Raw genomic sequence first — 24,501 nt, 5'->3', positions numbered from 1 at the left:
CAGGTGTTTAAAACTGAGACGTATGGAAAGATACTGCTACACCAAAGACAAAAAGGGTCATAAGGCAACATAATGAAGCTTTATTTTATGAAGGGTCATGTAGCACCAGTGTGTTTTGCCCTCAGTCTGCCACCTTTATTTGTTCTGATGTTTAAAAACGCCACAAGAGTTCAGGCTAAATAAGAGCTGAATGTGACTAAATGATCCTTTTGTTGTTGATTAAAATTGTTTTTCTGTAGCCGAAACTAAGAAAAGGAGCAGAATCCATCAGATCTACTCACTGCTGAAAGGTCGCCGAGGTCAGATGGAGCTGGAGGATTTCACCAACACTTTGTTTTTATTCATTTCATTTAAACCTTTTATAAGTTTACCAGAAATATTTAAAGTCTTTACATTAATTCTGTCAGCAGGTTGGAGCTCTGCAGGTATCGGCTCTAAATCACAATCGGTGCATCTTTATAAACGAAGATCGTTCAGCAGATTTCTCCTTCCTCAGTTATTTAAATACTTCTTGACGCCTCAGAAAAAAAGACTAAATTCTTGCAGAACCACAGAAGAGAACATAATTAAAATCACTTTTTAAATAAATAATCATCAGAGTTCAGCAGCCATGAAGTCTGCTGCTTCGAACTTCATTCAGAGAAAGTCGGTTTCTAAAAAATCCGCCCAGTTATTCAAGAAGGATTCCCTTTCTCCACCTATTCAAACCGTTTCCTGGTTCTGAAACGTTCTGCAGCCTGAAAACTAGAATAGAGTCGACAAAAATACACTCGGCCAGAATAGTCTCGGCATGACTGGATCACAATAGAATAGAATAGAATAGATCACAGGTCTGATCTCTGACACCCCGAACACGCGTCACATCTTTTTGATCACGCCTGGAACGCGCCAACACTAATCACCGGCGTTCCGGATGTTTCTGTCCCGACAAGCTTTCTCCTTGACGCGTGGATGGAGCAGCAGGTCAGAGGTCATCAGGGTCACAGGTTAACACCACAGGCAGCATTACAACAACAAACAAGATGTCCCAGAAGCCTCAAACAGAGGCTTTACTTCCAGGCCCCATTAATCCCAACACGACTCAGACACGCCACCTTCACGCCAAAGGCGCCACCACCAGCGCCGCTCCTGCAGCAGTTTGAGTCGGCGTGCGTCTCATCTGTCAGAGCGCTGTAGCACCGAGCGATGGAGGGAAACACGCGGAGCTGCTGGAGGATGAGATGTCTGTGGGGCGATGAAAGCGGCGGGATCAGAGTGTGTGTTTGTGTGTGAATGGTGTGACCTTCAGGGGAAAGGTTAACAGGTTTGACCCCCCCTTCACCCCCCCCCCCCCCCCACACAGCCACACACACCATCAGACCCACTGATGCTCGAGTCCTCTCAGAGTGAATCTCGTCAACAATGACCCTAACCCTGATTATTATGGGCTGCAGGGCTGAGCAGAAACTTCGTGAGGAGCTGGAGACACATGGATAATAGAGAAACTAAACTGTAATGAGAATATCCAGACATCCGTTACCATGGCAGCCCTGTGAGATGCTGGTGATGTCATCTGGGCTGGCTGAGTGTTAGCTTTGTGTTTGCATCTAAAAATGAAGCGCGACCTGTTGGCTTAGCTTAGCACGAAATCTGGAACTACAGCCTGAACACCAGATCATAAAAATGTTGGATGTTCTCCTCAGAAGAAAAAAACATCATCAGAATGACCACCACAGCTGAAGATCTGCGCAGAACACTAAAAATACTTTCTGATCCACGCTACTCCAGGTAAGTCATTTCAGTATGAATCAGTCAGGGGAGGAGCCTTCTCTCTTGTTCACATCTCTCATAAAAGGATGAAAAGCAACAAGTTTAGGACCAGAAGGTTTATGTGACTGGAGATAGATGCGGACTGAATGAGCGCTGAAGTAATGATCTGTAATGTCGCTAATGCTTTTCTTCCACTCCAGCAGCATACCAGTCATACCAGTCTGTCACTGATGTTGATCCCAGTTGTAATAAACGAACAGTCAGCTGATGTGCAGTAGCTGCTGTACCAACTCTGGATGAGTTTGAGAAACCGGTTCCATCAAGACTGAACTGGCAGAAAGTGATTCAGCAGCAGCCGAACAGCAAAAAGGACCAAAAACACGATTTAAAGAAAGCGCTGGACTTTCCTGGGTGTCTGCTGCCCTCTAGTGGCGGAAAGAGACGCTGCAGTGCGGACGGACAGACCCATCCCAGCAGCAGCTGTCTGTCTGTCTGTCTGTCTGTCTGGAGCAGGAACATGTTCAGGCTCTCAGTCTGCGAGACAGGCTGCTGGTGAGACAGGTCCCGCATCTGTCAACACAACTCTGGCAGCTCTGTGAAGCTGACCCCCCGTCAGCTTCAAAAGTGGAGGCAAATAGGCTGCTCGGTTAGTGCTTCGTTTGTGCTGATTTGTGCAGGTGAAACTGACGTTTGTGCTGCTATGGTTTCTGAGATATTACACGTTTTAATTTAGCATGATGACATCATCAAATTCCCAAACTGCTCCAAAATGGACCACAATAGTCTACTTTTTTAGTGCTGCTTTAATGCAGGGACCATTATTCCTGTCCAGAGTGGCAAGTAACTTGCAAGTCTTACCATATGTGGAATAATGTCAGGAAGGAAGTGAATATTTTCCCTGTCCCCATCAGCTGAAGCAAGTGACCTGCTCTCCTCACATATTTCTGTTATCCACTGTCGTATGTCTGGATCTCATCAAGAGATTCCTCTCTGCCACTTTCTTCCGTCTTCTCGTCAGGAACGATGATGGAGTCATCAGCAATTTGGGCTTTCAGATATTTTTTGCTTGTTTCTGATGCAAGAGGGGCTCCAGAACTGTCATCACCTTCCGCTTCACTGAGGGCCACAACAAGTGCCAGGCTTCAAAATAGTGTATTCTCTTTTTTGAAAATGAGAACTTGTCCTTATATTTAACCTTTTCTGGAATGAACTTGACCCAGTGCTCAAAAGGTACCTCAAGTTTAAAGGCCAGCCAGTTTTCTTGTCCAGAGGAAATGTCACCGGAATCAACCTCTGTTTCACCATCATGTTCCTGATCAGTGATTTCCAAAACTGACCAGATGTTATATCTGTTCAGCTTCACAAAGGTGTACAGGGCTTTTGCTGACATCTTGTCTTCTAGCTGATGACTCATCTCTGTCCATACTGGGGCAGTTGGAGTGGCTATTTTGCCATTTTGGAATTTGGCCTCTTTTGAATTGCAAAGGATTTCAAAAACTGAGTCTCTGCCTACAGATGGCTTTTGAGGCATCTAAATCAGAATTAAAAGAAAGTTTGATTAGGATGGATCAAATGATGCCTAGGCTATATAATCAGCATGGAGAAACCCAGTTCTCCACCAGTATACACATGGAAATATTTGACCATTTGTTTTTATAGTGCTATTAAAATGTAATGTAATTAAATTAAATGCCGTTTAATTGTTTCTATTATTCTGTCTGAATATTGTTTTATACTTAAACATGTACTATATAGCACTTTTGTTCAGTGTCCTGGCTATTTTTGAATTGCTTTATTAAGCCTAATTAAGTTTTCCTGAATTAGCAAATAAAAGCATCCGTTTCTAAAAATATTAAATGCTTAAAAAAATCACACTTTCTGGCTTGTTGGGGAATTTTAATGTGTATTACATCCTGTATTAACTTAGCATGTATAGTTTAATTTCAATTCTCTTACCTTGTTCAGAAAATACCATGGGTAGTAAAAAAAATCCAATAAAAACCTACTTTTTACACTTTTTTTCCAACCAAAATCTTTGTATTGATGGCAACACTGCTAGCTTGTTCGTTTGTGGAAAGACATTGATGTAAATGATGATTGTTCTGTTCACAATAAAGTAAAACAATTTTAAATAAAAGAGGTTTTCTTTGTGCTATGCTTTGCCCTTGTACTGGTATTTGCAGCAGGGTCTGTGGGACAGTGGTTAGGAAGGGTAGCCCTTGGAGATTGGTGGTGGGTGTTTAAATCCTAGTGGTGTACTTATAATTTTTTAATGATATCTCATATTGATGAAAGAAAAATATTTGTAAAAGTAACTTTGATTACTACTGTATATGTTCAACAAATAAAGATTATTTAAAAACATAAAGGAGACAGGTTTTCTTGCAAAACTTTGTTGAACTCATTTACAAATAAAAGGCACACATGGCATTTGAAAAAAACGTTGTCAAGCATATATCTCAGAAACCATAGCAGCACAAACGTCAGTTTCACCTGCACAAATCAGCACAAACGAAGCACTAACCGAGCAGCCTATTTGCCTCCACTTTTGAAGCTGACGGGGGTCAGCTTCACAGAGCTAACTCTGGCTCATCCCTTTCATTAATTGCCCTTTGAGCTTCATTATTTCACCCGTCAGAAGCAGCTCTGCGTTTAGAGTCAAAAGATTAAAATCAGCGCAGCTGCTGAGAGAAAATCAGGCTAATTAGCACGGCTAGCAGTTTGTGGCTCCACCTGAGACACAGCTTATAGCTTTAAATATTAATATTCACGTGAGCATTTTGACTTTAAACAGTCGACTTTTGTAAAGAAGAATAGAGTGAAGAAATCCAACCAGCTTCAAATGTTTAGAAGCGAATGTAAACAGGTCCAGAAGAGGGACTATTGAGCCAAAAATGTGTCATTTAGCTTCATATTCAGCTAACAAACCTGCAGTTTAGCCGTTTTTTAGTTTAGCTTTAGTTTTAGCTAACCAACCAGTAATTATTCATTTTTATTAAGCCTATAAACACGAGAACGTGTTCCTGATTAACTACGGTTAGCAAAGTTAGCTAACAAATAGCAAAAGACTTTTACCTGAACGTTTCACTGCCGCTGCTGTAAGCGAGTAGATGAGCGGATGAATTCGATATGAATTTATTATTTACCGCTCTTTAACCTCTAAAACTTTGGGCTATTATTACATTAGTTTTAGTTCGTGTTTCACAGGTGAGCTAGCTAGCATCTAACCGCTGCACGCGCTTTCTACAGGCCACGCCCACTGACATAGACATTCGGCCGCCATCTTGGATGGGATTGTTTTCGTTCAGAAAAAAAAAATTATAATTTAATTGATGTTTAAATGTTTCCAGTTAGAAATCCAGCGTTAATCAAAATAAATTCTCAAATTTGTTTTATTTTCGTTTTTATCTAAAATATTAAATATCTTTGATTTAATATTATAATTTTAAAATAATCACTCGGTTATTTATGTATTTGCAATTTTTCCTACTGTGTCCTCATTTTGGTCTTTTTTCACCTTTACTTATTTCCTCTGGAGTTTCCTTCTGATTTGGTCAAATTATAAAACTTTTTTCTCTTGTTTCTTCAACTGAGCATCAAACCTTGATTCTAATTTACCGTCAAATTAATAATAGACCAAACTTATTTGCAAACTTCAAAGCCAGAAACATGCTTTTGCACTGATGACGCACAGTCTCATTGTTTACATGATGACCTTTTGCTCCTGTTGCCTAAAGTGCTGAACAAGAAGCAGACAGCATGTCTACAGATCCTTTTCTAAAATAAAACAATAAAAGAAATATTTAGTTATTTTTATTAAAGTCAACGATTAATAAATAAATAATAAAATTTGTTCTTGAGCAGATTTAAACATCTTTCAAGTCTTTTATTTTTATTTTTAACAGCAACAGTTTGTCCAGCAGAGGGCAGCATCACCACAGCAGAGCCAGACAGAACCCAGACGTCTGCGTTGGTCACGTGACTGGATCAGACTAAAACATCCTTGTGAAGAGGTTAAAAGCGTCTTCAGCTGCACAGCTTCTGATCAGATTAGTTAAACGTGATGGTTTCAGGTCTTTTTGTGTTCTGGACAGAGAAGATTCCTGATTTCTGCTGCTTTGATCCTCTGTTTCACATGTTTGTGGATCAAATAGAGACAGAAACAGGTGAAGGCAGGTGTGGAAGCCTGAAAGTGGCCTGAAACAAGCGTTAATCCCTGTGTGCTGTCTGAGATTACGGCATCTGGATGAGTCAGAGCGGCAGATGTGTCACAAGGTGAAGCGGTCGGCCTCCAGCAGCATCCCAGCTGAGATTACTCTGTCTGTCAGCATCCTGCTGATTGTCTCAGTCCCAGTTTTCTCATTTCTGTCCTTCCGATCTGTCTGCGTCCTGATTTTCACCCACTTGGCTGTGACGTCTCATCTTTCCTCTCATGACTGAAGATGCAATAAAGCAGCATCAGCCTTCCTCCATGTTTATAAAATCTGTTTTTATAGTAAAATACATAAAAACTACACAGCAAAGCAGCATCGGCATCACAAACAGTGTTGTTTATGTTCAGGCTTGTTCAACTAAAATCATAATAATAATATTTTGACTGAAACGAGTCGTGGTGACGGGTTCACCATGAAACCGTCACCAGGAGGCAGACCAGCTTCAGCTTCTCTGGATGATGTGGACAAAAAAAACCACAAATATTTATCTGATTAGATCCCAGAGGAGAACTTAAAACTCGTGTTTATGACGTTAAAACATATAAAAACAGAATCCAGCAGCTGAACCAGAAAAGTAGCTGTTTTGGAACTTTTGGGAGAGATCCCGGTTCCGTCAGAGATCCGGGTCGGAGCGAGAGGAAACCCAAACTGATCAGAACAGAGTCCGCTTTTATATCCGTGTGAAGATTTCAGGCTCTGCAGAACTTCTGCTGGAGTCGACCTTTAATCTCTGGGATTAGGATGACACATAGATTAGCGTCTCCTGTGTGTGTGTGTGTGTGTGGGGGGGGGGGGGGGGGGGTCAACAACAACTCTTTTCATAGCTGTCGTGTATCCGGGTCAGCTGTGCAGGAGATGCTCTGAGGCCTGCAGCTGCTGGGGAAAATGAGGATGGAGGCACGTGTGTGTGTGTGTGTGTGTGTGTGTGTGTGTGTGTGTGTGTGGTCAGACACCAGTCAGCTGTCTCCTCTGACATTAGAACAGGACTTCACTGAACAGAACTGAGGTCCACTGCTGAAAGGCTGATGATGTTTTTGCCTCTGAATGTTCCTGGATTGCTGTCAGCTGGTTAACAGCTGGTTAACAACCAGCTGGTTAGTCACTGGTAAGCCTCTAGTTAGCTACTAGCCGATTAGATCAAGCCTGACCTGAACTCACAAACTCCACTTGCAGCTCCGCTTGTTCTTCTGGTTTTTCCTGGAAGCTTTGATCTCTGATCTCCTCGTTTTAATCTCCTTTTTCCTGAATTCGTTCTGTCTTCTCGGGGAAGTTAGCTACCTTTATCTTCTAGTTTCCTGCAAATCACAACGCTAACGTTTCAGGGAGGTTAATCTCTTCTCCTGAACGGGTTTGCCTCCAGCAGACACTAGATGGAGGCAAACCCACTGAACTTTTGAACAAGTCTGTCTCCACCTCTTTAATCATGGTGCACGTGGACGCAGGTGGGCTGGACGGAGCCGGGGCGAACAGGTTTGGGCCGTGCTGAAGCAGGTTAGATTATGTTGGAGTTTACAGAAAGAACTGGTTGACTATGGGAACAAATGTCAGATGGAGCTGTAAGAAAATAAAAGAACAACATTTTATTTCACCCCACGCGTCAACTGCTCTGTCCTCTTCCATCACTACAGGTTGGTAAACGTCTGGTTTCTGCTCTGCAGGTTCCACCTGATGATCCAACAGAACCTCCTCCAGCAGCAGGAACGTTGTCGGAAGGGTCTCGCGGTTCTGGAGCAGTTCTGAATCTGCTCTTTGGCTCTCTGAAGGTCCCGCTACAACATCTCACTCTCAGGTTTCTGTCTGGCCTGAACCGGCCTTCTGCAGCATCTTGTCGGACCTGCTGCTGGATTGTGGTTCTGCTTCATGACCCAGTCCAGTCTAATCTTCAGACAGGTGGACTCATATCAGACGAGGACCGAAAGAGTCTTGTTGGGTCAGAACCAGCCCAAAACATTGCCCCTCCACCACTGTGCTGGGGCTGCTGCAGTGCATTATGGGTAACCATCACTGAGCTGCTGTGACCTTTAACCTTTGGCTGCTACCTTCCCTTTAGCAGAATGACAGGCTGCAGACAGTTTGTGAATGACCTTTGACCTCTCCCAGACTGCTGAGCAGCACACACCTGTATGCTCCGGACCTGCTCCTCAGAAGCGATGGATCATTTCAATCACCTGTTGGACCGGATCCTCTGAGCTACAGCCACCGTTACACAGCGGGAGACCACGTGACTCAAACCTGCACTAATCCTCCTCTTCATCATCATCATCATCCCGCCTGGTTCTGCGGGGAAACCGGAACTCGCCTGGTTTCATCTCCTCTGTTTTGATGTTTCCTGTTTTTAATCCAAACTCATGAAAATTTTCTACTGAATTATTTTTTAACAAACAAAATCATAAATCAGCGGAAACATCCAGACAAACACAAGAAATTAAACTTATTTCTTCAAATCAGCTGATTTGTGTTTCTTTGATTTCTACTTTTTTATTCAGCTCATTTAGTTTTATTCTGAAAAATCAAAGTTTAATTTATTTTTTATGACTGTTTTAAAAATGAATGAAATCATTTTATTATAGTGTCTTTATGTCTGACTGTGCACGTGCATGAGGCAGCAGCTGAGACGCCGCGTGCTCGTTGCGGAGACGCGCGGCGCGCGCCCGCATAGGTCGGGCTGCAGCGCGGGACCGAGCTCCGGTCAGTCCGCCGCTGAGGCTCTCTGTGAGCGCACACCTCCAGCTGAGTCCAGAACCGGTACCGGGGGAAGTTCGGAGGAGACTCGGGAGTGTTGGAGAGGACGCGAAAGAACTGAAAGAAAGTTCCGGAACGCGGATCCGAATCCAGGACGAAGTCTCGCCCGGTACCGGGTCCAGGAGGATGAGCCGTTCCTCACAATCAGCTTCTGTCCTCTGATCCAACCCACTCAGCGCTCGTGCCGCGTCCCGGTACCGCCTGATACCGGCAGCAGAGACACAATCAGCGCGTTTGTTGCGCTCCGGCTCTCGGTACCGGCAGAAATCTCCACAACTCCATCACGGACTAGGGCGGGAACCGGACTCAGAGACGCAGGTGAGCAGCTCGGAGGCGAGACACCTGGACCAGAACATCCTTTAGATCAGGTCTCATCTGGTTCTGGACCTCTGCTGATCTTGTGTCTGCTCCTTCAGCTCACCTGGACATGCACACCTGGATGCTGAGAACCACAGAAACCAGTGAGGAGTTCTGATTGGCCACCATGGGAACGGTGCTGTCACTCTCACCGGGACCTCGGAAACCCGGTTACTATGACAACCACCCCGGCTCCCTCAGCCACTACCCCAGCCTCAGCAGCCGCTCCCTGAACAGCCAGAAGGACCGGACTCTGAAGAGGAGCCAGTCCATCTTCCTGCCAGCGCTCACCTGGAAGCGGCTGTTCGCCTCCACTAAGAAGAAAGGGACCGCTAAGAGGGGGCCTGGCGGGGCCGGGGCCCTCGGAGACCCCCTAAACAACAACAACATCTACCAGAAGGACCGAGTCCTGCATCTGAACCGCGAGAATGTGAAGAAGTCCGTGTCTTGTGCCAACCTGTCCAGCTATGAGGGCCCAGCAGGACTGGGTCTGGGCTACGGATATGGGATGGGACACGGACACGGCTACAGCAAACCCCATCAGCTGTCCTCCGTGAAGAAGGTTCCTCAGGGATCCTCGTCTCCAAAGCGAGTCATCGTCCAGGCGTCCACCAGCGAGCTCCTGCGCTGTCTCGGGGAGTTCCTGTGCTGCCGCTGCTACCGCCTGAAGCTCCTGTCCCCGGCTGACCCGGTCCTCTGGCTTCGGGCCGTGGACCGCTCGCTCCTGCTGCAGGGCTGGCAGGACCAGGCCTTCGTCACACCCGCCAACGTGGTCTTCGTCTACATGCTGTGTCGGGACGTGGTGGACGGAGACCTGGTGGCGTCGGAGCACGAGCTGCAGGCCATTCTGCTCACCTGTCTCTACCTGTCCTACTCCTACATGGGCAACGAGATCTCCTACCCACTCAAGCCCTTCCTGGTGGAGGCGGGGAAGGAGGCCTTCTGGGACCGCTGCCTCGCCATCATCAACGCCACCAGCTCCAAGATGCTGCGCATCAACGCCAACCCGCACTTTTTCACTCAGGTCTTCGCCGAGCTCAAGAGCGAAGGCGGCTGTGGGCCTCAGGACTACAGCCGGGTTCTGGATCGGTGAGAGTTGGGTCAGCGCCGGTTCTGCTGACCTCTGGAACAAACTCAGATACACACACCTTTCTGCTCCTCCACTCACATCCACAGAACTTCTCTGCAGGTTCACAGTAGGGGGGCCCATGCGGTGCCACCGGACCCCCTGGATCTGGTACTGATCGTCCCAGCTGCACATTTAAAGGTCAGCCCGCGTTTCCTCAGCCCAGATTTGAAGGTTCTGTTGGAGGTTCTTTGCTGATTGAGCCTGAAACTGATGGGTCCAGGTGGGATTCCTGCTGTGGAGCCGACCCAAACCCAGAACCCGCCGAGCCTCCCGGGTCACTCAGACTTCTGTTCACAAATCTGAAGGGTTCTGGTGGGTCTGTTGGTTCTGTGCTGGAAGGCAGCCGAGATCATCAGCTGTTTACTACTTCCATTGTTTCCAGAGCGCGTCCGCGCGCACACACACACACACACACACACACACACACACACACACACACACACACACACACACACACACACAGATCCATGGCATTAATGAGATTAACAGATTACTACAGGCTCTCCCAGGCCCGTTCCGTCAGCAGCGCTGTAGAACCTTGGTGGCTAATCTAGGCCAGACTGGATTAGGTGGTGCTGTAGACACACACACACACACACACACTGGTGTGTGTTCTGCTGTGGCACGTGGGTTCAGGGACAGGAAGTGGATTTCCCGTCTGTTTTACTGTCTGAGGTGGTCTAAGCTGGATTTTTGCTTCTTCAGGCTGAGTCCATATTCTGATGCAACCTGTTGGAAAACCGTTGTGCGTCACCTCAGAGCAGCAGACTCCAAACAACATTTTCCTTTTCTATTATTTTTCTGAAAAATTCCCTTAATGGAGTCAGATCCGATCCATTTTCACTGAAAAGCAGAATAATGATAAATATATTCAGTGAAGGAAGAAAGAAACAGGCCCCTGTTCATTTATCTTTGTTTCTTTATATGTTGTCTTAAAAACTGACGTCCCAGCCATCGACATATAAATATTGGACAATGGGTTTCCATAGAGTCCAAAAACAAGTTTTTGAAGAAAAATGGGAGGTGGCCACCACCGCCATTTTGACCGTGTCACAGGTTCCGTCAAGGCCAGACAATTCCATAAAAGGGAAGAGAGGTGGAGCTGAGGGTGGGGCTGTAAGGCTGGGATCAACTGACGACACCCGGTCGAACTAGCTACAAGCTAACCCAAAGCTAACGCGGAGGTGGGAGCTAAGCTAACGGAGGTAGCAACCTAGCTACAACTGGAGTTAACTGTGCACAACACCAGAGCTTCTGAGTCAGAGATACGCCGGGCTGACCGCTGGGTAAAACCGGGTGGAACACAGAGGTCTCCGAGACCTCCTCAAGCCGGCAGCCGCACAGCAGACAAGCGCCGCGATCAGACAGAGATGCGCCGAGCTGCAGGGAGGGCAGAACCGGGTGGAAAACATCGGTCTCCCGAGAGCTCCACAAGCCGATAGTGGGAACCCAGCTCCACCAACATGTTATATTTCAACCCATTTTCTAAAGTGCAGCATTATGTTAAATGCACTGGGGTTTACCCTATTACATTTACATTTCATGGTCAAACAGTACATGTTAAAATCTAAGCTCAGCTCGGCAGTGACCTAAAATACATAAATATAATTTTACTTACCGAAAAAAATGAAGTGGAGACTCCTTGGACGCTCTATTAGTGCAATTAATGCCACAGCAAGTCATTTTGTCCAACAATCGCACAAAAAATATCCAAACAAGAATACACACACACACAGACTCAAAATCCCGGAGCAGTTTCCAGGCCAGGCCGAGGCTCTACTGAGGCTTTTCCACGGAGCTAGCTCTGTGGTCACGTGGGTCTGATGCTCATTAATTATACAGAATTTTAGGCTTTTAATACACTTAAACAGAAGAGTGAGAAAAACATTCACCCCCCTCAGAGTTGTCATGAGTGTAAACTAGATCATTTAAACCAAAAAAATGTTTTGGAAACAGGCTGTAAACATGTTTATTTCTGCTGTGAAATTGGTATTTTTAACATGGGAGTCAATGAGGATTTGCTCGCTTCTGACACCAGCCCCTAGTGGATGAGGGTGGAACTGCAATTTTTCTTACTTCCGGGATGGCCTCAATTTTTCACCCGCATTGTGGGGGCTTGGTCTCAGCTAGTAGAAGCTAACTGTTAGCATTAGCAACTCCACCACACAGCAGAACTCCTCCAGGCTTGTGTTATTTGTCGAGATAAAACATCAACGATGCAGAGCAAACAGAGTCAGTGGTAGAGTGGCGTTGCTGTTAGCCAATCAAAGGAGAGACGTCTGAATATCAGGAAGTAAGACTCCAGATCCTGTCGTCTAAAGCTCCCTTCTGGCTCACTTCTACTTCCTGAAACAGGAGCACCGGAGCTTTTTTCCCCCATACAGCTCGTCTCACAAGGCATTCATTTGTGCTAGAGACCACTGCAGATGTGTTGAAAGAACAAGTGAACTTGGTCTTTAATGCTAACGTCAAAGCAGCAAACCGTTAGCCTTTAGCTCCATCGGTGATGCTCTGCAGGGATTCGTCTGGAGTTCAGACAAAACTAACATTTATGCGTTTCTTGTGAGTTTCCAGGTTTTTCTTTTTCCATTTGCAAACTAAAATTTCCCACAAGTTCTTCCAGGACTCGTGGGAATAAGGGTTTAATCCCTCAGCTGGTCGAGCTAATCCCTAACGAGTTAGCTTCAGTCATGGACGAAAATGCCTGTGAAGAACAACTCAGACACGTTCTGCTGTGGACCCACCAGAACCCACTCAGATTCTGACCCAGGATTTGGCATCAGAACCGGTCCTATTGGACCAGAACACTGAACCAGCTCTGAGGGACTGGTCCTGGTTCCAGCTGTGTACTGACGTCTGAGCCGGGCTTTGACAAGAATACTAGTGTCTCAGCCCCCCCCCCCCCACACACACACACACACACAGAGGATGGGAAAGGTCAGAACTCAGCAGAACCAGTGTCATTTAGCTGTTTGATGTAATGTTTGGTCCAATCAGCTGGATCGGTCCGCTCCGATCATTCCTTAGATCCGAGCGGCCTCCGAACCCATTAACTCATCAGCTGGAGCTCTAATTCTGCTTCATCCAATCAAAGCTCTCACATCCTGAGCTCCTGAACCTGACTGACTCCAAACAAACGTCTCAGTGGATCCGTACCTCCTGGGCTCGGACCGGACCCTCAGACGGACCCAGAGACCTTCGGTGAAACATTAAAGACCTTTTGTGTCCTCAGTCGAAGAGCAGATGCTACTGGTGGGAACAATCCCAAAACGTTCCAGAGTTCTTCGGTTCTCCTTGTGGGTTTCAGGGCTTCGGGATCCCGGTGGGTTCAGATGAAACCGGATCGGGGGTTGGGGTGTAAACTGATTCACATTAAGGAAGCTCTGACTGTGTTCCCTGTTCGCAGAAAAGGAAAAAAGCCCCTTTGAGAGATTTCCACACGGATGAACTGGAAAAGAGTGGATTCCCGTTTCAGAGCTGAGGTCCTCAAGGGGAGGAGTTTAAGTATGGAGGGTCATGTTGAGGAGCAAGGGAAGGAGGGATACCAACAGGCGGACCACTGCATGAGGAGAAGTTCTGGATTCAGGAGATAGAAGAGTTTCCTCTACAGGGGGAGGAGCTAAGTAAAGGGGAGGAGCTCGGTGTAGAGCCGCAGCTCCTCCACATCGACAGCAGAAGTGATTTTTTTTCTGGTCCAGAAGCTTCCTGGACATGGCCCTGGTGTCTCTGAGGGACAATAGCGGAGGACAACAAACTAAGACCCAATTAAGAGACTTTGAGACAAAATAGAACAAAAACTTCGTACATCTTCAGCGTAAACGTTTCGTCATGTTGCAGGTTCTCTCAGAACGTAGTCTTCGACGCGTCCCGGCCCAACGAGTCGGGTTCTCCCGATACGAATGTGAACGAGCTCCCTGTCAGGAAGGACTGAACGGGATCAGGCACGTCGTCGGAGCGCCGGGCTTTAGTTGTTGCTGATCTGCTTTTGGGACTCGATGCTGATGTTTTTGAGGCCACAGCTCTGTGAGTTGTGTTATTATGGGATGCTGCTGCTCTGGCGTGCATGCAGGCCGGTAGCTGAAGCAGTTTTTTATTTCTGCTTCTGTCTGAGTTTATATTTTTGTTTTTAACTGAAAACTGGAACTCGTTTCTTCTGCTGACGACATTTACAGAGATCTTGTGACGGCGTTTTATTTGAAGCTCATCTCTTTGCCAAACTTCCTCAGAGGCTGTCGGTGACTTGTAGCTCCGCCTCCGACGCATCAGCTGATTGCACAGCTCGTCTGTGTATTAAGTCTAGGTAAATACATGAATGCCCATCCACTGGTTTCCATGGCTACTGCCCACTCAGGCGTGCCTCTGTGAACGTTCAAAAGCTGTCGATGGCAAAACTTGAAGAAAAACTGTTGGATCATTTTGTGTTTTCGTTTCCTGTTCGAGTTTAATAAAGCTTTAATAAAGCTGGTCAGAAACCTGCTTCCTGTGTGTGTGTGTGTGTATCTGGATTAGCATCTTCTACCAGATAGAAGTGGCCCATTTTTATTATTGTTAATGTAGTAAATGAAAATACATAATAAAATATAGCAGAAGTTGTATTATTGTCCAGAGAAAAGTTCATTAAAAATATAATTTTGTTGTTTTTTTACACTTCAGACAATAAAAGTAGCTTCTGCATGAATCTGAACCAGGTCAGAGGTCAGGAAGAAGACTGGATTTCTTCTATCCGTGTGCCGCGGTGGCAGATCCCACCTGGAAGTGAACAGAAGCACCTGGAGCATCTGACAGAGGAAACAGGTGTTTTTCTACAGGTGCAACCAGTTGGTGGAATGAAGAGCAGATGGCTGGTTGATGTTCGGGAGAACAGGTGTGAGCGGCGGGAGGACGCGGTAAACAAACACCACAAAACCCTAAAATCACTACGGGACCAGCAGTGATGCATTTAGGGTCCAACACGTTCCCTGTTTCTTTGAACAGAAGTCCTTCAGGAAGCTGCAGACAGGATCAGGAGTTCTGGATCGGATCAGAAATTATGGACCAGATCAGGACATCTGAACCGGGTCAGGACGTCTGGACTGGGTCAGGACTTCTGAACCGGGTCAGGACGTCTGGACTGGGTCAGGAATTCTGGATCAGATCAGGACTTCTGAACCGGGTCAGGACATCTGGACTGGGTCAGGAATTCTGGATCAGATCAGGACTTCTGAACCGGGTCAGGACATCTGGACTGGGTCAGGAGCTCTGGATCGGATCAGAAGTTCTGGACTGGATCAGATGTTCTGGACTGGGTCAGAAAATCTGGATCAGGAGTTCTGAACCAGGTCAGGACATCTGAACCGGGTCAGGACATCTGGACTGGGTCAGGAATTCTGGATCAGATCAGGACTTCTGAACCGGGTCAGGACATCTGGACTGGGTCAGGAGCTCTGGATCGGATCAGAAGTTCTGGACTGGATCAGATGTTCTGGACTGGATCAGATGTTCTGGACTGGGTCAGAAAATCTGGATCAGGAGTTCTGAACCAGGTCAGGACATCTGAACCGGGTCAGGAGCTCTGGATTGGATCAGAAGTTCTGGACTGGGTCAGGGGTTCTGGAGTGGATCAGAAAATCTGGATCAGGAGTTCTGAACCAGGTCAGGACGTCTGGACTGGGTCAGGAGCTCTGGATCGGGTCAGAAGTTCTGGACTGGATCAGAAGTTCTCGGCTGGATCAGATGTTCTGGACCAGATCAGGAGTTCTGGACCGGTTCGGGATGTGATGCAGGATCCTGGAAGACGGATTATTTCAGGCTGCCAGAAGGGCTGAAAACCATATGGTGGTGGACCCCAGCAGGGGCGAGCGGCCGGGTTGGGGGCATCAGGAGGGCCGGGTTGGGGGCATCAGGAGGTCCGGGTTGGGGGCATCAGGAGGTCTGGGTTGGGGGCATCAGGAGGACCGGGTTGGGGGCATCAGGAGGGCCGGGTGGGGTCAGGGGCGGTAGACGGATGAAATGGGACACAAATCCGCCCGGAGCACCTCCGTGTTCCCGCTTGTTGTGAGACTTCCTGTAAATGTGACTTAGTGAAGTCGCTTCATTCCTCTGTAGCGTTGGTGCTGCTGGACCTTTCTAAAAGATCCAACGTCGTTATTAATCAAATGAGATTTTAGAACAGCGTTATGGATGAGGCTGAACATCAGACGGGAATGTTTTGGGATGCCTGTGAGTGTTTCCTCATGCTGCCACTTAAACTTTGGTCACGCTGCTTTTTCCAACATTTCCTGATTAATAAGCACTTGTTGCCTCTGTAATCTCCAGCATGTGACCTCCCCTCAGCCTGATGACGGAAAGATGCTGGAAAAGCAGCAGGACTCACCAAACCTGCCCTGTTCTGCTCTGAGAGGATTTAGGGAAGAGAAACACAACAGCTCTGGGACACATTATATTCCCCGGTAAATCCTCCCAACTCATTACCAAATCCTGGCTGCAGCGCTGCTAAGCTCCAGAGACGGACCAGGTGCCGGCCGCTATGTAATGGAATTGCTCGGCACATTAAGGGATTGCATCAACGTTTCCCTCTCCTGATAAATTAGATTAGCCGTGGAGGAATCCTGTTTGTAAACAACAACAAACTCTGTCAGGCTCCATCGACATTCCTGCTGATTAAAATGTTGTGTTTGAGTCTGAAAACCAGCTTTTTGTTACACGTTTTAGCTGACGGGAGCGTAAGGAGCACCGATCAAATACTACATAAAAAACTACAGCTAAATGGGACCACGTTAGGCTTCTAATTACAACGATGAATATTCAGAATCAATACAACCATTAAAGTAAAACATAAATATTTAGAATCAAATCTAAATACCTAAAAATGCGTTCAGATCATCGGAAAACCGAAAGAAAATGTTTGAATCTAAAAGTTCTAAAGATAAAATAAAACTAAATCTAAATAGTTCAAATCAAGTTTAAACATTTAAGCCTAAAAGGCATCAACTGAAAATATTACACATGAATCTAAATATTCGTAGAAAAACTAAATATTTAAAACCAGGGCTAACCGTTTTAAATGAAACTGAAACATTTCACATTTTTTCCAAACAAATTAAAAATTTTACATCCAGTTTTGCATTTTTTAAATTAATGTAAATAGTTAAATCTTAATACTTAAATTTAAATCTAAATATATTTAAAAAATTCAAATATTTAGAATTAAATATATTAAATGTGTGTGTGAATGGGTGAATGACTGATTGTGTTGTAAAGTGCCTTGGGGGGCTCCAGGACACTAGAAGGCGCTGTATCAGATACAGGACATTTACCAGTTTGACCATATTAAAAATCGAATGTAAATATTTTGGATCAAATCAAAGTAAAGTTGATTTTAAATATTTATAAAGAATGGGACAAAAACTGTTGCTGGCATCAAACTTTCACCTTTTCTTCCTAAAACAAGAATAAATCCTGATTCTTTTGTGAATCTAAATGAAAACGTCTGATGTGACGACGACCCGAATGATCTGAAAACACACCTGGTGATGAGAGCGGAGGCTCCAGAAGCTGCTGCCACCTTAAACCAGATCCATCTGGACTTTCACAGAGATTATTACAGGATTACACTCAATAAAGTTCAACATTTATTCTGTAATCTGTGTCATGTGAACATGACGGGGAAGATGGCCTTCAGTCATCAGTAACTAAGAGGAGCAACAACAGACTCACTCAGAACTCTGTTTAGATCCGACCGATTTCACTCCCAATCCCAGACTGGTTGGGATGAAAAACAACCCCAACGGGAGCTCAGAGGCAAAGAAAGTCCCGAAAATAAACTAAAGACTAATTTATTTAATCCTGGTTGGAATCAGAACTATTTCTATCCCGGTTTCCTTGGAAAACTCTTAGCTTGGTTTGGAAAGTCCAAGAATACCAATCAGATTAGCAGGATAGCTAACACGCTACAAGCACCTCCAGCTTCGATGTTCAGGTAGGATTTACATTTAACACGAAGTGGTGGGCGGGATTAAAGTCACAGATTATAAATCACAGACGTGGGACTCACAGGGAATATATGAATGCTTCATGTTTGATGTTTGCGATCCAACATGTTGGGATTATGGGTTCATTAATCAAAATATTCATTTGTTTGAATGAAAAACTATATTTTTTCTATTAAAAGCAGCAGCGGCCATTAAGAGGTAAACTAACAGAAATGCTTAAATGAATTTAGTTTCATTTCTTGATCTGAGCTTTTATTTTGTAGGAAGGTGATTTTGAAGAATCTACGTGACGTAAAAACAACCATTTAACGGTTAAAAATGTACGTCAAGTCAAATCAAGGTTTCCTGATGAACAACAAAAGCTGAGATTGTTAAATCTGAGCCTGAAAGTGTTTCCTTCAACAATCTCAGAGTAGGAGGAGCGTCGTGGACAGATTCAGTCTGACTGGATACGATCACTTTCACCTTTTCTTAAGTTCAAACACAGATAACTGCAATATAACATTTAATTTAAAAAGCTTCTAGAGCTTCTCGTAAATGTTCATCATGTGCTAACGGAGGCTAACGCTATCTCCTGAGCAGGGCGCTGATCAGCGGAGTCCTGATGGAATGAACCAGGACTATTTCTGGCCTCTGGATGCGTTTTTCCTCCAGCAGCAGCTGAAAACTCATCAGGAGATGATTAAACAAGAGGTTAGTCTCTAACAGCCGCGGATCTGACGCCCGTTTCTGCCGTGACTCACTAGATTAAGTGAATTTAGAGACAGGAAGCCATTCGTTAAAGCTCCGGAGTGCAGCTGGATCTGCTTATTTTACCAAGGTGTACCCAAATGATGTAAAAGTGCTTTTATTTTGAATAAAATACTACGTTAACAACTGGACTGAAGTGCATTTGACAGCGGGGTCTGCTCTTGGTCAGTTGGCCGGAAGCAGCAGGACGAAGCCGTTTCGACTCTTCTTGAAGTCTGTAATGGTCTGACCCGGCTTGGTTTCCACGGTGACGCTTTTGGGTCTTCCTCTCATCTGGAGCTGCAGAGCTGAGCAGCACACCTTCACGTGAAACGGACCGTTCCGGACCCTGGAACAGACACACAAGGTGAGAATCACAAGAGTGGTAGGATTTGTTTTGGGATCCAGTAGCTGAACTAGTTGTGACATTCCCAAGAAAATGCTGTTTCCCCTCCCCAGTCACATCCCAGTGGGTTACTGGTTTTACGCCCACTGACTCCATGTTGACTGGAACCCTTCCTCCCCGGATGAACCGAACACCTGGGTAGTTCTACCTGCTGATCACACCTGCCTGCAGGCCCCTCCCCCTCCCCGACAGCATGAAGCAGCTCTCGGGGATCCTCGGCTCGACGGCCATTTCCCCCGGCGACTCGCCCTGAAGCGGGCAGCTATTTGTGGAGGCCGAGGCTGATCAGCTGCTCTGGCTCCCGGTTTCCAGCCAACTTGGCGAGTCGGATTGTTTTTCTGGCAGGAAGTGACTGATGAGCTGTTGAAAGGGTTCCTGTTTTGCTCTCAGACTGATCTGATTCAGCACCGCGGCTGAACATCAGAAGGAAAGTCTCGTGTTCGGATGATGAATTTAATTTATGCAGATTACATAATTTTACCTGTTATGCAACGATGTTCTGGTTTATCAGGTGAGTCACAGAGAAATCTGCACAAAACTCCTGAGGTTTGAAAAGTAAACTCTTAGAAAGTCAGGGTTCTGGTTCTGTTCTGGACTTTGGTTCTGTTGCAGAGCTGCTGCCGGGTCTGGCTCATCAGCAGATCGTTGTCTGTGTTTGTTCTCTGAGCTCAAACATCAGCCGTTTCCAGAGGCTCCGCCCATCACGACCTCTCCACCCGGTGAAGTCCTGCCAGCGTGTTCTGGAGAACCGAAGAGCCAGAAAGACTACAAGAAGTTCTGGACTAACTTGTGTACTCACGATGGCCCAAGTACTGTTCCAACCTTCAATACTCATCATGGCAAGTACTCTCAAAGGTTTCAGATGTGTTCTTGCCCCGCCCACTGTATGGAGGATGCATTGCTGCTGGCAAGGTATCCCATAATGCACTGCATTGCAAAGGCCGAACAGAAAATGGCGGAGCAGAAAGTTCATGACGGAGGTTTTTATGTCGAAAATACAAATAATTATATTTATTAGAGATTTTAATGGAAGTTGTCTGTTATTGTAGATTATCGTGTGTAACCTGTAACATTTGCTGTTTTTTTCCCAGACTCTTCATGATTCCTCAAAAATGCTAATTAGCGAATCCCCTTTCAAAATAAAAGCATCGTTGCTTTAAATAGCTCTGGTTTGATGAAAAGTACATTTTTCTCTTCATTTAACAACAGGAACAGCGGATACTTTATCAGGTTTGATCAAAAGTTGACCGACTATTATACAACTTATGTTTTTTTTGTTATTTTGTTACTTTTATTTTTTGTGTAAACATAAAGCAACGCTTGTTGTCGTGACGTAACGGCGTACGGTTCTGTCCCGAACGCCATCCTTGTCCTCCCGTAGGACGGACTTCCTGCTGTACTAGCCGAGAACATACTTGTCAAGTACACAAGAACATACTGGTGTACTTGGGTACTGAGATACGGCCCTGGACTGGATCAGGAGTTCTAGACTGGAAGTAAATCCAGAACCTCGCTAGCAGCAGGTTTGCTAGGAGTTTCCAAAATATCAGGAGATGTTTACAAGAACCCTTCATTTCCTCTTCCTCGATACTTTTGTAGATTTTTGTACATCACAAAGAAAATGTCTTAAGTAAATTTCCTCTCATAACATGTGGAATTGTTCCCAGTTTCCATGAATCAGAAAGTGTGAGAAACATTGGGCAGCCCAAATTAAAATACTGATATTGAGGATGAACCAAGAGAAAGACACTATCTGGGTGGACGTGGAACAGAGAGCATGCCCCAAGATGCCAGTAGAAGTGCTCCCCTTCACAAATAAGACCGTTCAGAGAAGCCTTACAGTCCAGAACTACTGTATTAAAATATGGACGACCATAAAAAAGACGATGAACGTTCCAAGATCAGTTAGTGGTGCGACAAAAATAGCAACAATTCCAGACTTTAAACCGTGCTTAATGGACATTTGTTGTGAAAGATGGTGAAGTGATGGGTTGATATTTATTGACCGGTTGTTTACGGGAGCAACTCAAACAGGAATTTAACTTACCAAAGGGTGACTTCTATAAATACCTACAGGTACGACACGGTCTTCAGAACCATAAGGAAAAAGGTGAAATCAGCAAAGACAAACTTCAAATGGAGGAAGTGATGTTAAACAGAAAGGACGAGTCAGAGAGAGGACTGATTGCAAAAATATATAAAGCTTTACAACAGGATTCCACTGTTAGGAATACAGATCTTGAAGAAAAATGGGAACTGGAAGCGAACATAACAGATGAGGAATGGGAGGAAACACTTGAAGCAGGCCACAAACTGACTAACAGTCCGTCTTGGAGGGAACTTGAATGGAAGGTGAAGATGCGCTGCTTTAAAACTCCACTTATGTCTAAATATCGTAACGTTTCTAACTGATGCTGGAGAAGATGCGGGCTAGTGGGAGATTCTTCACATGTGTTTTGGGACTGCCCCAACATCATACCGCTCTGGGAAGGTGTTCAAGGAGAAATTGAAAGAACCTTGAAAGTGGAATTCCTATTTCAGTTAAAATGGTTTGTACTGGGAATGCTACCCAAAAACCTTACACACAGAATGGAGACATGCCCAATCAGAATTGTGCTAATGACCGCTAACAAGTGTGTTGTCAATGTCAAGTTTATTTATAGAGCCCATTGCCAACAGTCAGAGACAAAGTGCTGTACACGGACGAGCAGTAGAAATAAAATGATAAAACACTGACAACCATCCAGTAGACCCTAAAATCAGCCAAAAGCAGGGGCTTAAAGGCAGAAAGGCTGTTAGCAGACCTAATCTGTAGGGGAGGGCTGCTCCAGAGCTGGGGAGCGGCCACACACAAGGCTCTGTTGCCTCTGGACTTCAGCCTAGACTGGGGACAGATAATAGATGTAGAGAGGATGATCGAAGGGTTCGTTTGAGGACATGAGCGTTTAAATGTTCCGACAGATAGGGAGGGGCCAAGTTGTGTAGTGCCTTAAAACAGATCAGTAGCATTTTAAACTGAATCCTGTAAGTGATCGGGAGCCAGTGAAGAGCTTGTAAGACCGGTGTTATGTGATCCCTGCACCTCCTACCTGTCAGCAAGCGAGCTGCCGCATTCTGAGCCACCTGCAAGCGGTGAACTGACGACGTCAATTCAATTCAACAATACTTTATTAATCCCAGAGGGAAACTGATTGCTGTAGTAGCTCAGAATAATAATAATAATCAAGTCATCAAAGAGTTGTTGTATATTACAACGGCTGTTGGCAGGAAGGATCTCCAGTAGCGGTCAGTGTTGCAGCCAAACTGAAGAAGCCTCTGACTGAAGACACTCTTCCGTTGTCGGACAGTCTTGTGAAGAGAATGCTCAGGGTTGTCCATCATTTTCTTGATTCTCTGGAGAATCCTTCTTTGCATTATCTCCTCCAGCGGTTCCACAGTCGTCCCCAGAACAGAACCAGCCTGTTTTATTAGGCTGATGAGCCTTTTCAGGTCCCTGCTTCTGATGCTGCTACCCCAACAGACGATGGCTGAAGAGATTACACTCTCAACAACAGACTTGTAGAAGATCTGCAGCATCTTGCTACAGACACTGAAGGACCTAAGTAAAAGTAAAAAACCTCAAAGCTGAGTTATTAAAGCCAGATCTGGGTTCACACACGAACTCCAGCTGTTTCTGTACAGGCTGCATGGAAAATGCTAATATCTGCACACCATCTGTCCTCCGTCCAATCAGAGGGAAGAAAGGTGCCAAGGAGATGCCAACAGGAAGTTAAATCAAACATAAAAGTGAGACCAACTCATTTTCTCCCAGCTAAACCGAATATTTCACTGCAGAGAAAAACTATTTGCTCTAAAATGGATCACTGATGAAATATGTTGTGATTTAAGAAGCTTCAGAAGAACCAGTTTTCTCTTATAAACCTAAATTCATTCATTCATGTATTATTTTATGAAGCCTTTCACAAAACAGCCAACAAAGAGCGCTGAAAACCAGACAAGATCATCGAAGGGATCAAAACAGGCTTCACCTTAGCTAAACGCTAGAAGTAAAAACTATTTCAGTTGTTTATGAAATCAAAAAGCTGGCCAGATTTGCCACGGAGCTGCTGAAGGTAAAACCCGGATCTGATGAAGGTAAAACCCGGAGCTGCTGAAGGTAAAACCCGGATCTGCTGAAGGTAAAACCCGGAGCTGCTGAAGGTAAAACCCGGAGCTGCTGAAGGTAAAACCCGGATCTGCTGAAGGTAAAACCCGGAGCTGCTGAAGGTAAAACCCGGATCTGCTACCCGGAGCTGCCGAAAGTAAAAACCCAGAGCTGCTGAAGGTAAAACCCGGATCTGCTGAAGGTAAAACCCGGATCTGCTGAAGGTAAAACCCGGAGCTGCTGAAGGTAAAACCAAGAGCTGCCGAAAGTAAAAACCCGGAGCTGCTGAAGGTAAAACCCGGATCTGCTGAAGGTAAAACCCGGAGCTGCCGAAAGTAAAAACCCAGAGCTGCTGAAGGTAAAACCCGGATCTGCTGAAGGTAAAACCCGGAGCTGCCGAAAGTAAAAACCCGGAGCTGCCGAAAGTAAAAACCCGGAGCTGCTGAAGGTAAAACCCAGAGCTGCCGAAGGTAAAACCCGGATCTGATGAAGGTAAAACCCGGAGCTGCTGAAGGTAAAACCCGGAGCTGCTGAAGGTAGAGCTGCCGAAGGTAAAACCCGGATCTGATGAAGGTAAAACCCGGAGCTGCTGAAGGTAAAACCCGAAGCTGCTGAAGGTAAAACCCAGAGCTGCCGAAGGTAAAACCCGGATCTGATGAAGGTAAAACCCGGAGCTGCTGAAGGTAAAACCCGGAGCTGCTGAAGGTAAAACCCGGAGCTGCTGAAGGTAAAACCCGGATCTGATGAAGGTAAAACCCGGAGCTGCCGAAAGTAAAAACCCGGAGCTGCTGAAGGTAGAGCTGCCGAAGGTAAAACCCGGATCTGATGAAGGTAAAACCCGGAGCTGCCGAAAGTAAAAACCCGGAGCTGCTGAAGGTAGAGCTGCTGAAGGTAAAACCCGGATCTGATGAAGGTAAAACCCGGAGCTGCTGAAGGTGAAACCCGGAGCTGCTGAAGGTAAAACCCGGAGCTGCTGAAGGTAAAACCCGGATCTGATGAAGGTAAAACCCGGAGCTGCTGAAGGTAAAACCCGGAGCTGCTGAAGGTAAAACCCGGAGCTG

The 24,501-nt window shown here is 45.6% G+C and overlaps 2 protein-coding genes and 2 long non-coding RNA genes across 11 annotated transcripts in view; 2 read left to right on the top strand and 2 right to left on the bottom strand.

The window, feature by feature from the left end:
* LOC139064230 (uncharacterized) overlaps positions 1-5,050 on the bottom strand; it is a 53,879-nt gene extending 48,829 nt beyond the window's left edge. The window contains exon 1 of the long non-coding RNA XR_011517310.1: positions 4,825-5,050. This is a non-coding gene — a long non-coding RNA (uncharacterized lncRNA). The remainder of the gene's footprint in view (positions 1-4,824) is intronic.
* LOC139064231 (uncharacterized) lies at positions 1,406-8,410 on the top strand. Its single transcript, XR_011517311.1, has 2 exons — positions 1,406-1,767; positions 7,622-8,410. It is a non-coding gene; the product is annotated as an uncharacterized lncRNA (long non-coding RNA).
* Positions 8,411-8,600: 190 nt separating this feature from the next.
* si:dkeyp-92c9.2 (cyclin-dependent kinase 5 activator 1) lies at positions 8,601-10,299 on the top strand. The gene is made up of 2 exons (XM_054745516.2): positions 8,601-9,023; positions 9,122-10,299. Exon 2 carries the CDS (start codon positions 9,190-9,192, stop codon positions 10,153-10,155), a length of 966 nt encoding a protein of 321 aa, XP_054601491.1. The 5' UTR covers positions 8,601-9,023; positions 9,122-9,189; the 3' UTR covers positions 10,156-10,299.
* Positions 10,300-18,992: 8,693 nt separating this feature from the next.
* Positions 18,993-24,501, bottom strand: part of myo1g (myosin IG) — a 52,035-nt gene continuing 46,526 nt past the window's right edge. For all 8 annotated transcript variants that reach the window (XM_070547291.1, XM_054745480.2, XM_070547296.1 and 5 more), the window contains one exon: positions 18,993-19,239. In XM_070547291.1, the coding sequence (XP_070403392.1) occupies positions 19,077-19,239 (163 nt within the window). In that variant the 3' untranslated portion in view covers positions 18,993-19,076. The remainder of the gene's footprint in view (positions 19,240-24,501) is intronic.

Source organism: Nothobranchius furzeri, chromosome 19, assembly GCF_043380555.1.
Source record: "Nothobranchius furzeri strain GRZ-AD chromosome 19, NfurGRZ-RIMD1, whole genome shotgun sequence".
Taxonomy (NCBI): Eukaryota; Metazoa; Chordata; class Actinopteri; order Cyprinodontiformes; family Nothobranchiidae; genus Nothobranchius; species Nothobranchius furzeri.
This window is presented reverse-complemented; position numbering and strand designations above follow the sequence as displayed.